The sequence below is a fragment of the Podarcis liolepis genome (assembly GCF_965112155.1).
Source record: "Podarcis liolepis genome assembly, chromosome: 6".
Lineage (NCBI taxonomy): Eukaryota > Metazoa > Chordata > Lepidosauria > Squamata > Lacertidae > Podarcis > Podarcis liolepis.
Window position 1 is genome coordinate 46,953,643 of NC_139559.1, and position 12,767 is coordinate 46,966,409.

A 12,767-nucleotide genomic window follows, 5' to 3' on the forward strand; every position below is an offset into this window, starting at 1 on the left:
AAGTCTCTCAGCCCTACTCACCTCACAGAGTGTTTGTTGTGGGGGAGGAAGGGAAAGGAGAATGTTAGCCTCTTTGAGACTCCTTAGGGTAGTGATAAAGGGGGATATCAAATCCAAACTCCTCCTCTTCTTCCTTGGGCTTCCCATAGGCATCTGATTGGCCACCAGGAACAGAATGCAGGACTAGATAGGTCTGACCCTGAAAGGCTCATATGTTTCTCTTCAGCACCGCTCCAATCACTTTATTATTTGGAAACATGGCTGCTGGGGAAACTGTTGTTGGCGGAGGGTTCTGGCTATTGTTGGACAGGGCCAAGCTGGGATGATCTGCTATCAGCCTTGAAGAGAGATTTCACATCCCACCCATGTGCAAACTCTTATACTTTTAACACTAATTATATTGGAATACATTCTTTCTCTATATACTTAGTGTTCAATTCTGATTAGGTTTCCTTCCTCACTCATTAAGAAGGCACTTGAAAGTTTGAGGAAACTCTGAACAATTGTTTGACCACTCTGAATGAGATTGAGCGATAACTCTCCTCTTTTGATGATTCAGGAGCATGTGCCCCTGAAGAAAGTGAGGTAAGACCTAAGAGGTGATCTTGGCCTCAGGTTTGGGATAAAGGGTTTATAATTCATGAGGCTATTGCATTAGACTTCAAGCTTTCTAGAATACCAAGGTTCACAACCAGAGTTAAGTGCAAAAGTTATACACTTGGGATTAAATAACTCTGAGCTGAGGAATTTGTTTGGAATACCATCCTTCCGCACAAAAATCCACTTGTGGTTACCTCCCACCCCGCCCTTCAGCAGTGCAATGCAGAATCATTTTGCTGTTCCCATTGTTAAACAATTGGGAGTCATAAATCCTTGCTGATCTACTTCAGATCTCTCAGTAGATCCTAATTTATCTTCTGCTCACCCCTGTGTTATATTGTTCACATGCTCTCTAACCTCATACTGACCCTGCTGTCCCAAGCCAGTTCACCACCGCGAGGCCTCTGGAATGCTTAGCTGGCTTTAAATCCTGCCAGGCTAGTTAATTCTCTGTTTCTCCCTCTAATGTCATCCATCTCTCCGCCTGTCAAACTCTACCAACTTTCTGGGGTAGTTTGGATGTGTGGGAAAAGTACAGCTAAAGGTCTTATAATACGTACTTGGGAAAAAAAGAAATAACAAACATTATTTCTGCAAGTGTGCTGGTGCCTCACTATCTTAGCTTTCTTATCTCATTGCCACATCCTGCTTGCTCACTTGTGTGTTTCTGCCTTTCTAAATCAAGATGTTGTTTCCATCTATAGCTAATTTAAACAGTGAAGTTGACTAAACCAGGTAAACCGGTTTTGGGAAAAGAAATGATCCAACTTGAACTTCAGCCCAACCAATGAACTTAAGCTTTATTCACTGATGTGTACGTTGCCTGCCAGTCAGTAGGCTGCTGTGATAGCTCAGGCCAATGGAAGGGGGAGGTGTGTGCACATGCTCTTTTATTTAAATAGTCTGTAGCCTATGTCTTGCCCTCTACCAATTTCTCTGTTCTGAAGCACATGTAGCTAGAAGATGAGTGAAATGAGGGCTAACTCCTGGGGGCCCCTCCACATAACTTTCCCCCCAGCTCAGTTGTCTGAATTGTTTGTTAGGAGTACAGTTTTCCTAACCTGTGCAAGTAAAGTTGTCCTTGTGACCAATAGCCCTTACTACCCGTTCTTCACCCCATGTGCTGTATAATCCATGCTGAGAAGAACAAGCACTAAGCTTGTATGTAGTCATGTGGCTTGGCCTCTGTTAAGTCTGCAAAGAATGATGGAGATATTTTGAGTGGGGCCAGAGGGCAGAGGAAACTCTCAAAGAGCTGCTTATCGAAATGGGAAATCTTTCTCATGTGTGTTCTTTGGACTGGCCAAAGGGGATGCCAAGAAAAGAATTAGGAGGGTGGGTTGTCAACATTGTTTTTGCTTTTCTAGGTAGCAGATTGTGTTTGTTCCTGTGGTTTTGATACCTGGGAGTTATTGACGTTGCTTGTATGTGGCCCATGATACATTCACTGCTGAGGCTAGAATACTTGCTCACAAATCACTTGAGTCTCTTGTTTCCCCTTCAGCATTCAACCTGTCTATGGAGCTCAGCATCCTCCACTGGATCCCCGGCTTACTAAAAAGTGAGTAGCTTCCCTGGTTCTCAGACCTTTAGCACTCATCACCACATGGTGCTGCTTTGCCCTGGGAAGAAGTCCGTTTCGTTCGTCCAGCTATTTTGCTCTCTCCTATGGATTACCAGCCTCCAAGGCCTCGGTTTAGTTGGTGATCACAGGAGCTATTGCAAAAGGAGAAAAGTGGGATGGAGAGAAAGGGAGCAGCACCAAAAATGCTGAAAGTGAAATTTAATGGCTTAACATACACTGCTGTGTTGTTGGAATTTTACTAAGGTTTACTTACAGTAGACCCACTGAAATTAACAGACTTAGTCAGGGGAATGATGGCACCTTGTACACCTCCTTCCAGCCAAGCTGGTGTCAAACGTATTGCTTTGTGGAGTCTTGTCATCTGGGCAGCCCAGGATCTCCATACACACTGTCCAGGCTTGCACCCCAGGGAGGTCACTTAGGTGCTGCAAATGCAACGGTTTGACATCACCCATGGAGGTGCACTCCATTGTCTCTCGAGACAGACAGATGCCAACAACAAGTTCACTAATTTCAGTTGGTTTACTCTGAGCAAAACTTAATTAACTACCACCTAATGTGTTTGAGCTAAACACAGGCATTGGGACCAAGAATTACAAACTACACAATGTCCTTTGTGAACTAAAACTCTAAGGAAGAACTTTTTAGAGTAGGAGAACTTGCAAGTATTGCCTCAATGAGGGATGTTTTGTTTAAATGGCTTGGATGCCATTTGGACCAATAAATTCCCCATCAGGCACCAATTTGAGCTTTACCTGTTTTTTGGCCCTTGAGTACTGGGCATGTAATGAGTTGGTGGCCCCATTATTAAGTCACTATGGGAAGACATTCCCATCACAATTGTTGCTGTTATATCCCAAGGGATTCATGAGTCATGGAGTCTAACCTCCTTGTCAGTCTCTAGAGGGGATTCTCCAAGGGAAAAAAGGAGGGCAAAGACTTTAATGCTGCTATCCAAGCTATGCAGAGCCACCCTAGTTTATGTGTTGCTTGTCTTTATATATAAGCGATTGTGGCAGTTTACGATTATAAATCTAACATGTGCCTTCCCCTGTGCTGAACATCTTGCTCTCGTCATGCTATTGTGGAGTTTATAAATACATTGTTCCCTAAATCACAATGTTTGCTAATACTGATGAATTTTGATAGCGGTTTTCAACTGTTGACTATCACAATCCTATATTCATTTGAATCAATGACACTCTAGCCCAGTCTGTTTGTTTTTGAAGGGGGCCATTGCAAGATGAATATAAAATTATAGAACAACTTTGGAGCCATTTGTCTATCATAGATTCTTCTTAGTTAGTGCCAGTTAAGAGGGAGGGATATCTTGGGAGTGAAGACCACTAAAAACCTTTGATGAGAATATGCTAGATTAATTGAGTCTGATCTTAAATTTCTGTTGTTTTAAAGAGTGTATCCCCTTCCTACCTTGGGAGGTGGAGAAGGGGTTTTTGCAATCTGCCAGTGAAGCCCTGTTCCAGGTGCCATCTCTTTCAGACATTAGATTGTTGTCAGCTAGAAGCAGAGTTTATTCTGTGGTGGCCCCTGAATTCTGGAACACTCTCTCCCTTGAGGCCTTGTTTTTAATTTGACTGCTGTTGATTTTAGTGATCAGCTAGGGTAGGCTTAGTATTGTTGCATCTGAGTTCATTCAAGCCTCTTATGCAAACAGATTATGTCCTGATCCCCTTCATCAGAAACATTACTTTATGAAAGTTTTACCATTTTCAAAGCATATCTCATGGGTCTGAAGATCTCACTGCTCTTTCTGCATTTGAATGTGTGGCTTATACTCATTAATCTCTTTTCAGTGCCTATTTGGACTGACTATATAAATCTGTAAATTTAAATGAATGAAACATTGTTAATGTCAGTTTCTGCTGATGATATTTTATTATTTTTGACACATTTGCAAATAAAAATTCTAAGAAAAAGTGTAACTTGGATGTAAGTGGTCCCCTTCAACAAAGACATCTTCAAGGAATAGCATTAGTTTTTCTGTATTGCCTTTGTCTGGCTTACCTCTTGAACATGCTGTTCTTGACCAGACTTTCTGAAGTAGTTTTGAGACATTTCCATTTTCTTTGTTCTCAGCTTCTCTCTTGGTCTCCTTAACCTTGCTGGAGTTCATGTGCTTTCTGAGTTTCTTGTTCGGACATGAACTTTCTCTTTATAGCACAAGGGCTTTGACTCATTTAACTGAGAACAAAGCAAATGCAGCTTATGAAAGAATAGTTGTGCCTGATTATGCCTCTCTTCTATGTATATGTTAACCTGATAGCAAAGCAGTATGTTATTGTGGCTACTTTCAAATTGTATGCCTGCACTTTTACTGTTCTCCAGGATTCCATATGTGCTCCCTGAAGTTGAATCTAGTCTCCTCCTTTGCTTTGCTTGCCAAGCAATACTTCAGACTGGCAACCTTTCTTCATCGAGGCATTTGGCAGAAGCATTTCTCCTCACTGTCCCATGTGCCAAGACTGCAAAGCTCACTGGTTCAGACATTGAACTTTGCACTTGGTGGAGAGCTTATAGGAATACTTTGCATTCCTTCTCTTTACCCTGACCAGACGAGAAAGGAACTGTACCATGGGATGGAGAAGTGGCAGTGGGGGCCTGACCTGCAGAGGAAATGGAATCAAGTAGGGCAAATTAGGCTATAGGCAGGGGAAGGTGCGATGCAGAGTTTGACCACATTGCATTAATGCCAGCTTCCTTTATTTTGTAGCTTCATCAAGGAACGGTCAAAGATCAGCGCGCTACCCATGAAGAATAAGAAGGCCAGCAGTTTTCACGAGTTTGCCCGCGACACCAGTGACGCCTGGGACATTGGGGATGATGAAGATGAGGACTTCCCATCTTTCCAGACTTTGAACTCTAAGGTGGCCAAGGCCACAGCAGCCCAGGTGCTGGAGAACCACAGCAGGCTGCGTGTGAAACCTGAGTGGCCCCAGGTGGCTCTGAATGAAGCACCAACCAATTGTAAGGTCATCAAGTCCAATAGTGAGGCCCAGCTGTCCAGAGCGCCTGGTAAGGGCCCCCTGGCCTTTTTACCCTATGTGATCTTGTCAAAGGTGTGTGGGTTCTACAGGTCTGCACAAGGGTCACTTTGGGAGTCAAGTGCAGAACTTAGCATTCTGAGGATCTTGAATTCTAGCCAAGGAATGTGGATGATCTCTCTCTTATGGCTGAAAAAATAGATTTGAATATGCGTGGTCAATTCCTGTTGACACCTTGAAAGCTGGTGAGGGGTTGAGTTAGTGCTTTATGGAGCTCCCTGTTTGCCTCATTTTAGCAGGAGCAGAATAAATTAATGCTGATAATATGTGACTTCTCTTGATTTTCATAACTCTCATTAGTGGACACTGTTGTTGGTTGGTTGCTCGGATAGGTGAATCCTTCATCTGATCCAGTAGCATCCTTCTTATTTAGCTAGTAGAAATTTGCTTTCGTTGGCACAGACTATATAGGTTACCTTGGTGTAGTTTTACAACATATATACTTTTGCAGAGTATGCACAGATCTGGTATACTTCCATGGGATAAAAGCCTAGTGTCCTGTCAAATCAGGCCCACTATTGGGCACAGTCCTTGTGTTACTCCTTTTGCAAGTGATTGGGGCAAGCTTTCTATGAGTAAGCCTTCTTAGTTAACAATGAACCAATCTGAATAGGGTTTACTGGATGGGGGTGGGTGGGACCTAGAGCTTTGCACTAAGGACTTTGGAACAGGCATGCAAGACATACTCAAAATAGTTTAGATAATATGGACCAGACCTTTTTGTGATGGTGCTAGTGGAGTAAGCAAAGCATACTCTACTTTTTAGCTCTGAGAATGAGCCTTCCTATCACAGAACCACCACCAGATGGCTCCAGAGTCCATGTCTCACCTCCAGTTATCTGCTGGAAACTGACTGGCCACTTGGCATAGAGGTGTCAGTGGAATTTGGGATAGTAAACTGCCTTTGTGTTTTTCTGCTTCCTCCCATATGTGTTGAGTTGTCTGTCCAGCATGTTAGAAGAGGAAGGAAGGAAGGAGAGCATGAAAATTGGAGCAAAAGGATTGACCTTGAGGAGATGATGGATGGAGAGCAGTGAGAGCCTAGCTGTGTTTATTGTTGGAGGACAGGTCAGATGAATCTTTGCCTCAGTAATTATGCAACAAAAATGGTCTGAGAGCCATCCATGCAAACCACTGAGTGATGCCTATTCTGGATAATGTGGTATTTTCTTTCACCACTGCTTATTAGCCCAGAAAAAGTGAGCAGGACTCCTGGATCACTACTGTCCTGTGCTGCTAAAGCATTGTTCCAGTTGAACTGAAAGTCCAAATATTACATTAAAGGGATTCCTTCTGTTCCACAGAACGTGCAGTTGAAGCAGAGTAGCTGCCCAGCAGGAGTGCATGAGTTTATATTTCCTGCTCGTTGAGGTTGCGTTTGTATCTTTTTAATAATAGCGTGGCAGGAAAAAATTCAGTTGGTGGAGCTTCTGTCCCCATTCAGTGATGGGGGACAAACTTCACAGGTGTGAAGCCTTTCTTCGTCGTGCATGTTTGTGAAGGTGTGCAGACCTTTTTGGGAATGGTAGTGGATTCTGGAAGCTCCAGACAGTGCTTGCCGCTGCCCAGTATGCTCATGGCCTGATGGACCTCTTTAAACTCTTTTAGAGGATGCCTGTGTGCGCAACCCCCTCCACAAACAGCAATCCCTCCCACTCCGACCCATCATTCCGCTTGTTGCTCGCATCTCTGACCAAAACGCTTCAGGGGCTCCTCCCATGACGGTGCGTGAGAAAACTCGCTTGGAGAAATTCCGGCAGCTTCTGTCTAGCCACAACACAGATCTAGGTGAGTCCAGGCAATAAACTCAGAGGGTCCTGTTAGTTTCAGGATATCACCAGAGGGGAGAGAAGTGTGTTCCCCGTTTGGTTCCTTTCTCTTGTTTAGAAGTAGTTTTGCGTTGAAACTGTACTCAGTAACTAGGATAAGTGTGACACTGATGTCTTGTTTTGTTGAGCGGCTAATAAGCACTGCCTAAATTGGGAAGTCATCCCAGGCATTGCGGAATACAACTCCCATAATCTTTTGTAAGTATGGCTAGTTGTCAAGGATTATGGGAGTTAGGTATCATGGCATCTGCAGGGCACCATATTGGCTGCCCCTGGTTTAAAGAGTGGTGTTCGACTCAGAATCAATGGAATATATTTATTTAAAAAAAACCCTTTTCCAGTGCTCCAGGCTGCTTATGCCATGTATTTGAGCCACAATTCTACACCCCTTTATCTGGGAGAAAGCTGTATTGTAATCAATGAGACTTACTTCTGGGTAGACACGTATGGAAATGCAGTGCAAGTTACATAAATGTTTGATAAAAATACAATTAAAAACCTATAATTACAAAAAAAGAAAGAAAAAAGGAATCATAGACACCATCACCATAGAAACCTACATATCCAGCAAAAAAGTCTTTCTCGTGGTTCTGGAACCTGCCAAGCTGACAGGAGTTGCTTTTCCTCCCTAGTGTAGAAATGCCAGCCAAGATACTGCGTGTGAATAAACTTAACTGCTCTCCATTTGCAGATGAATTGAGGAAATGCAGCTGGCCTGGGGTCCCCAGAGAGGTCCGGCCTGTGACGTGGCGACTTTTATCAGTGAGTGCTGCTTCCCTAAGCTAAGGCAACTTGCGTACATTTGCAATCTATAGAATACATACAAACGACAGAGCTGGACTCTAGGGAAACATGTCAGCTATACTAGGCCCTGGTTGAGTTCTTCAGGTCTTTTCAGCCTAGACACCTGGGATCCTTTAACGGGAGAGGAACGTCTCCCTCCCATAAACATGAGAGAATATTACCTTTTAAAAACTAGGCATCAAAGCAATGGAGACTTAGAAATAAGATTTGCCTGACTTAGAAATAAAAGTTGCCTGTACGTTCTGTTGGTTATACCTGGAAAAAACAAACATGCTGCTGGATTCCAGAAAGCCGCTTCTGCAAAAAGTGAGATATGATGATTAGATTCAGAAACTTTTTTTTTTGTAGCAGCAAGTGTTAAAACTAAGTTTGTTGGTTTCTATGCAAGGTAGCCTTGAATGCCCATAAGAGTGATGGGGGGATTCTGGCAGTTGCCACTTCTTCCACCACACTTGGATAGAAGGAGTTGCCTTTGCTTAACCTTCTATGAGATTCTTACATGGCTCCAACTTTTCTTTTACTGAATCCTGCACTCCTGGTTAGAACAGTTCTCCTGCAAACTACTTTCAGGCATGCATGTGTGTAGGGAAGTTGAGGACTTTGAGCACAGCAGAGGAAAAGGAGACTTGCCTTGACGGGCTTTTCTTTCTCCTACAGGGTTACCTCCCTGCCAGCATGGAGCGGAGGAAGCTGACTTTGCAGCGCAAACGAGAAGAGTATTTTGGTTTCATTGAGCAGTATTACGACTCCAGAAATGAGGAGCACCATCAAGATACATACCGGCAGGTACCCAGCCCCCTACTTCCTGCTGCCTGCCATTTCTTTCGCTTAGCATCTGGGGTACATTAGGATTCCATGGCACAGGGCTTAGTCATTCCACTAACAGTGGCAACAGTGTGCTTTTTACCTGTAACCTTGTCTCTTATCGTGGCAGACCCATCCTACACAAAACAGTGTTTGTGGGTGTTAGTGGTCAGAAGTGAGCAGATGTTAACTCTTGACCTGCCAAGAGATCCTAGAGAAGAAATACTTTAAAAATTTACCCAGGTATTTGAAGTGGCCTTTAAAAGGTGTTCTGCTTTCAAGCATTCCAGATACTCTGCTTTGTGTTCTAAATGCAGCCTCTGTTGAAAGGATTTTGGATGATAGGCTAGCATGTTCTTTTTTATTAAAGAAGGAGGAGCAAAACAGTTCTTCGGGATTTCTGAATGAGTCAATATCACCTCTTCCACCTTAAGTCATAGTTCTGCTTTGGCTTGAGCCAGAGAAATATTGCCTCTAGTGCTGATCAGCTTGGCAACCATTAATGTTCTCTGATACATATATATTTTACAATTGTCTTTCAGATCCATATAGACATTCCACGGACGAACCCCCTCATCCCTCTGTTCCAGCAGCCACTAGTACAGGAGGTAAAAGGGGCCTTTTCTTTTTAGCTTTCCTGCAGTGTGAGTTGCCAGCCTGTGTTGATGGGCAGGAAGTTTCTCCTGCCCCCCAAAAAATATCTAGCATTTTTTCCCAGTCAGCTGCTTTCTGCTGTATGCATGGGCTTTTCTAAAAAAGAAAGTCATAGCTGATTTCAACCTCAGCAGTGAAATTTTGTACATTTCATTCCAAAAGCAGAGTTGCCACCCATTTCTTAATTTGGTATCTTGTGCAAATTCTGTGCTCAAGCTGAACTCTCAGCTGAAATGCAAGTTTTTTTTGCAGGAGCAAGCTCAGTTTGCATGCTTTACTTACAGTTCCCTAGGGGTGGCAGGAACTGCCCTTTCCTTCAAGATCCACACCTATCTGGAAACGATAGAACTAGACGTTAGAGGTGATGCGTGGCTGTCCCTGAGATTCAGCCTTGAATCTCATTTTCCCCTCTCTTTGGTAATATCTGGTAATAAAAAATATGTGACAAGACTTCACCCCATTCTTTTTCCTTATCCCCCTACACATCATTGGATGCTGGCTGCAGGGATGTAGAAACTCATAACATGGTGACAGCATGTCCTATATTTTGTGTTACTAGATGATGCAGGGAACAGAGGCGGGGAAAATGTGGGACTGCTGTTTCCATCTGCAGGTATGCAGTACCCATAATGTGTAATTCTGGGCTCAATTTCATAAGACTCCACAATTTGAGTTGATGTCTCCTAGGAACAGAGACTGCCAGCCTGTTACGCCAAGTGTGCTTATGGCAAGATATCATCTCAATCCCAAAGGCACACTATCAGTGTGTGTGTTGCAGAGTTGTGCATGAAGTTTCGCAGCAACAATGTGACTTGCCAGAGGCTAAATAGTTTGTTAGTGGCAGAGCCAGGAATGAGCTACAGCTTCTGTCTGAACCAGACAGAATTGCAGGAATTAATAATGAAAACTGACTTTTGCAGTATAGCTCAAAATCCTTTGACTGACCTAATCCTGTTGAATATTTACTGATGCTTGCAGAGCATGCCAGTTCAGTCAAGTCTGAGTGGACTTAATCCAAGTCCCTTCTGCATAGCGGAGAGGCAGGGTTTGCAAAGAACCGGTAATTGACTGATGTTGGAGTTTATGAAAATTGATGTCTAAAGCCACAGGCCCTGCTATCATGCAAGCTTGATTCACATTTTCTGGTTTTTGGAGCACAGAAGCCCACAGTGTGTCCCATGGGGGGGGGGGGATTCAACAAAGTCCTGTGCTGTTGTCTTGAAATTAATAGGTTCATGACTGTTCTGAGCTACATTGTCATTGCTACTGTAATATGGCTTGTTTGCTGGTGTATGCCTCCTTTCTCCTTCTAGCGGACAATGGCTCATAGATTGGGGGTTAAAGCATTGTTCAGCCTGTGGCTTAAAGCATTGTTCAGCCTGAAACCTAGAATACTTCATTGTTAACGTAGGTGGTAGTGCTGTAAAGCAAACTGTCATGCTCAGAGTATGATTAACGAGAGCTGTCTACTGTAATTGTGCTGAACGCCATTGCAGACCAATCTGCTAAACTGTAAAATGAATATATGCAGGCTCCTTAAAGGAATTTCCCCCCAAGAAATGTATGTCCAAGGTAATGAGGATGGCACCCGTCTTTATAACAGTTTTGCAAGGTTTTTTTTGCAAATAGCGGCAAATGCCCTCCGGATCTGTTCTCTTGAGTTTTGTTAGAGGACAAGTCTTTAAATCTGACATTTTGCTTGCCTGCAAATTTTGATCCTAGTGGATGCAAATGGAATGAGGTGCTCCAGCCAGCAGCCCACCAGTGCTCTGAAGGCAGGGCTCCTCATCTTTTGGAAGTGCACATGTAGGAACTGTATGAAACTTCAACCATAGCTTAGGTTCTTGTGGATTTCAGCTTTCTTAAGTGAAGAACAGCATGTTCCTTGCCCATGGTTGTGGACATAACATTTCAAAAACATGCAAGCCAAGGCAACTAAAAACAAGAAGAAAACAAAATCCCCCCCCCCCCATTCCAGTGTTCAGAATGCACACCTTGTATGGCTGCTAGTTCCCCATTGCCCGTTCCCCACTGTACCTTCTTATGTTCCATTATCCATAACACTTACTGCTCCTTAGCCATGCCTGATTCCTGCCGTTATAGCCCTTTGCATTCAGGTAGCCAGCTCAGAATAAAACATACAAAAAGAACATCTTCAGGTGTAATTTTTGTAACTTTGCTGTGATTTGTTCTCACTCAAATGATCTGTTTTCTTTGAAGAACTTGGACTTGTGTTTCTTGACACGTGTGGTAGCAGATGACTAAGGGTTGCATTCATCATAGTGCCAATGAGATAACTCCACCAGTACAACAAATTACTGCTTACCCAACAAAACAATCTCCCCTCTCCTCTCCCTCTGCACTGTCTTGGGGGTTCTCCTGAAGTCCCACTGTGGGGGCTTCTGCTAACAAAGCAAATTAGCTAAATACAGTATGGCCCTAAATATATTGGCAGTGATTTGGTAAGGCTGACTTGCATGCTAGAGGGGGGTGTAGTGTGTTGAACTGGGAACACTGGGCTGTTACCAGGGCAGACTTTTTATTCATTGGGCATTATTTCTCTGATAGCAGCTCTCCAAGGTTTCAGGCAGAGGTATTTCCCACTACTTGCTTACCTGATCCTTTTTTAAACTGGAGGTGCCAGTGACTGACTCAGTGGCAGATCACAGTGGCATGTAGTCATTTCTCTAGTTTAACCATCTCTCAAGATATTTTCTGCAACAGAGTGGTTTGAATTATAGAAAAATGTGGCATGTTATGTTTAGCAAAATCAGAGGGAGGAAGCCTAGGTAGTGGGTGGATTCAGCTCTTGAATCTCGTAAGTGGAAACCGGAATGAGGGCTCCCACTAGCGCAACAGGGTTCCCCCCCTCCTCCTGTGTCCCCAGCAGCCCCTGAGATTGGCTCTGTGGGTGTCAGGAGAACCCCAGAGCAACATGCAGGGGGAAAGGGGAGGGGACCATTCCATCTGGCAAGCTGTTGCACTGATGGAACACTTGCCGTGATGCTGTGTTGATTTCCTCCCAGTTCCACCTACTAGAAGCACCCTTTAACTAGTTTTGGCAAAGCATATTTAGCAAGCTAATCCATCCAAAAGCTGTAAGGTCTGGCAGCTAAAAGCTGCTCCAGTTGCTGGGCTACAAATAAAACTGCACTTTGAAATCCTGTTTATCCATGGCATTTTTCCTTCTGCAAACGGGGATGAACCTGTTGCAAGCACTTCCAGCTGGAGCATGAGGTCTCAAATAGCCCGTAATTTGGGTAACATCTCACTTGTTCCCTTCAAGCAAGACCACAGATATGAAGGAGATCTTGAAGAAAATCAAATAAATGAAAGCTGGCAAAAAAAACTGTGTGGCATTGTGTCAGGGCAACACTGGATAAATTTTTATTCTACATATGCTTGTCACCCTGGGATCCTATGGGATAA

General features: G+C 43.6%; 1 protein-coding gene across 2 annotated transcripts in view; it reads left to right on the forward strand.

Annotated features, from left to right (window-relative positions):
* The window catches only part of TBC1D22B (TBC1 domain family member 22B), a 38,206-nt gene that overhangs the window by 1,592 nt on the left and 23,847 nt on the right, over positions 1-12,767 (forward strand). Inside the window, exons 1-7 of one of the 2 annotated variants that reach the window (XM_083509395.1) lie at positions 506-585; positions 2,105-2,161; positions 4,917-5,218; positions 6,856-7,035; positions 7,768-7,838; positions 8,538-8,666; positions 9,227-9,292. In XM_083509395.1, the coding sequence (XP_083365521.1) occupies positions 521-585; positions 2,105-2,161; positions 4,917-5,218; positions 6,856-7,035; positions 7,768-7,838; positions 8,538-8,666; positions 9,227-9,292 (870 nt within the window). In that variant the 5' untranslated portion in view covers positions 506-520. Of the gene's footprint in view, positions 1-505; positions 586-2,104; positions 2,162-4,916; positions 5,219-6,855; positions 7,036-7,767; positions 7,839-8,537; positions 8,667-9,226; positions 9,293-12,767 lie in introns of those variants that run through there. The other variant, XM_083509396.1, reaches the window with a different exon arrangement.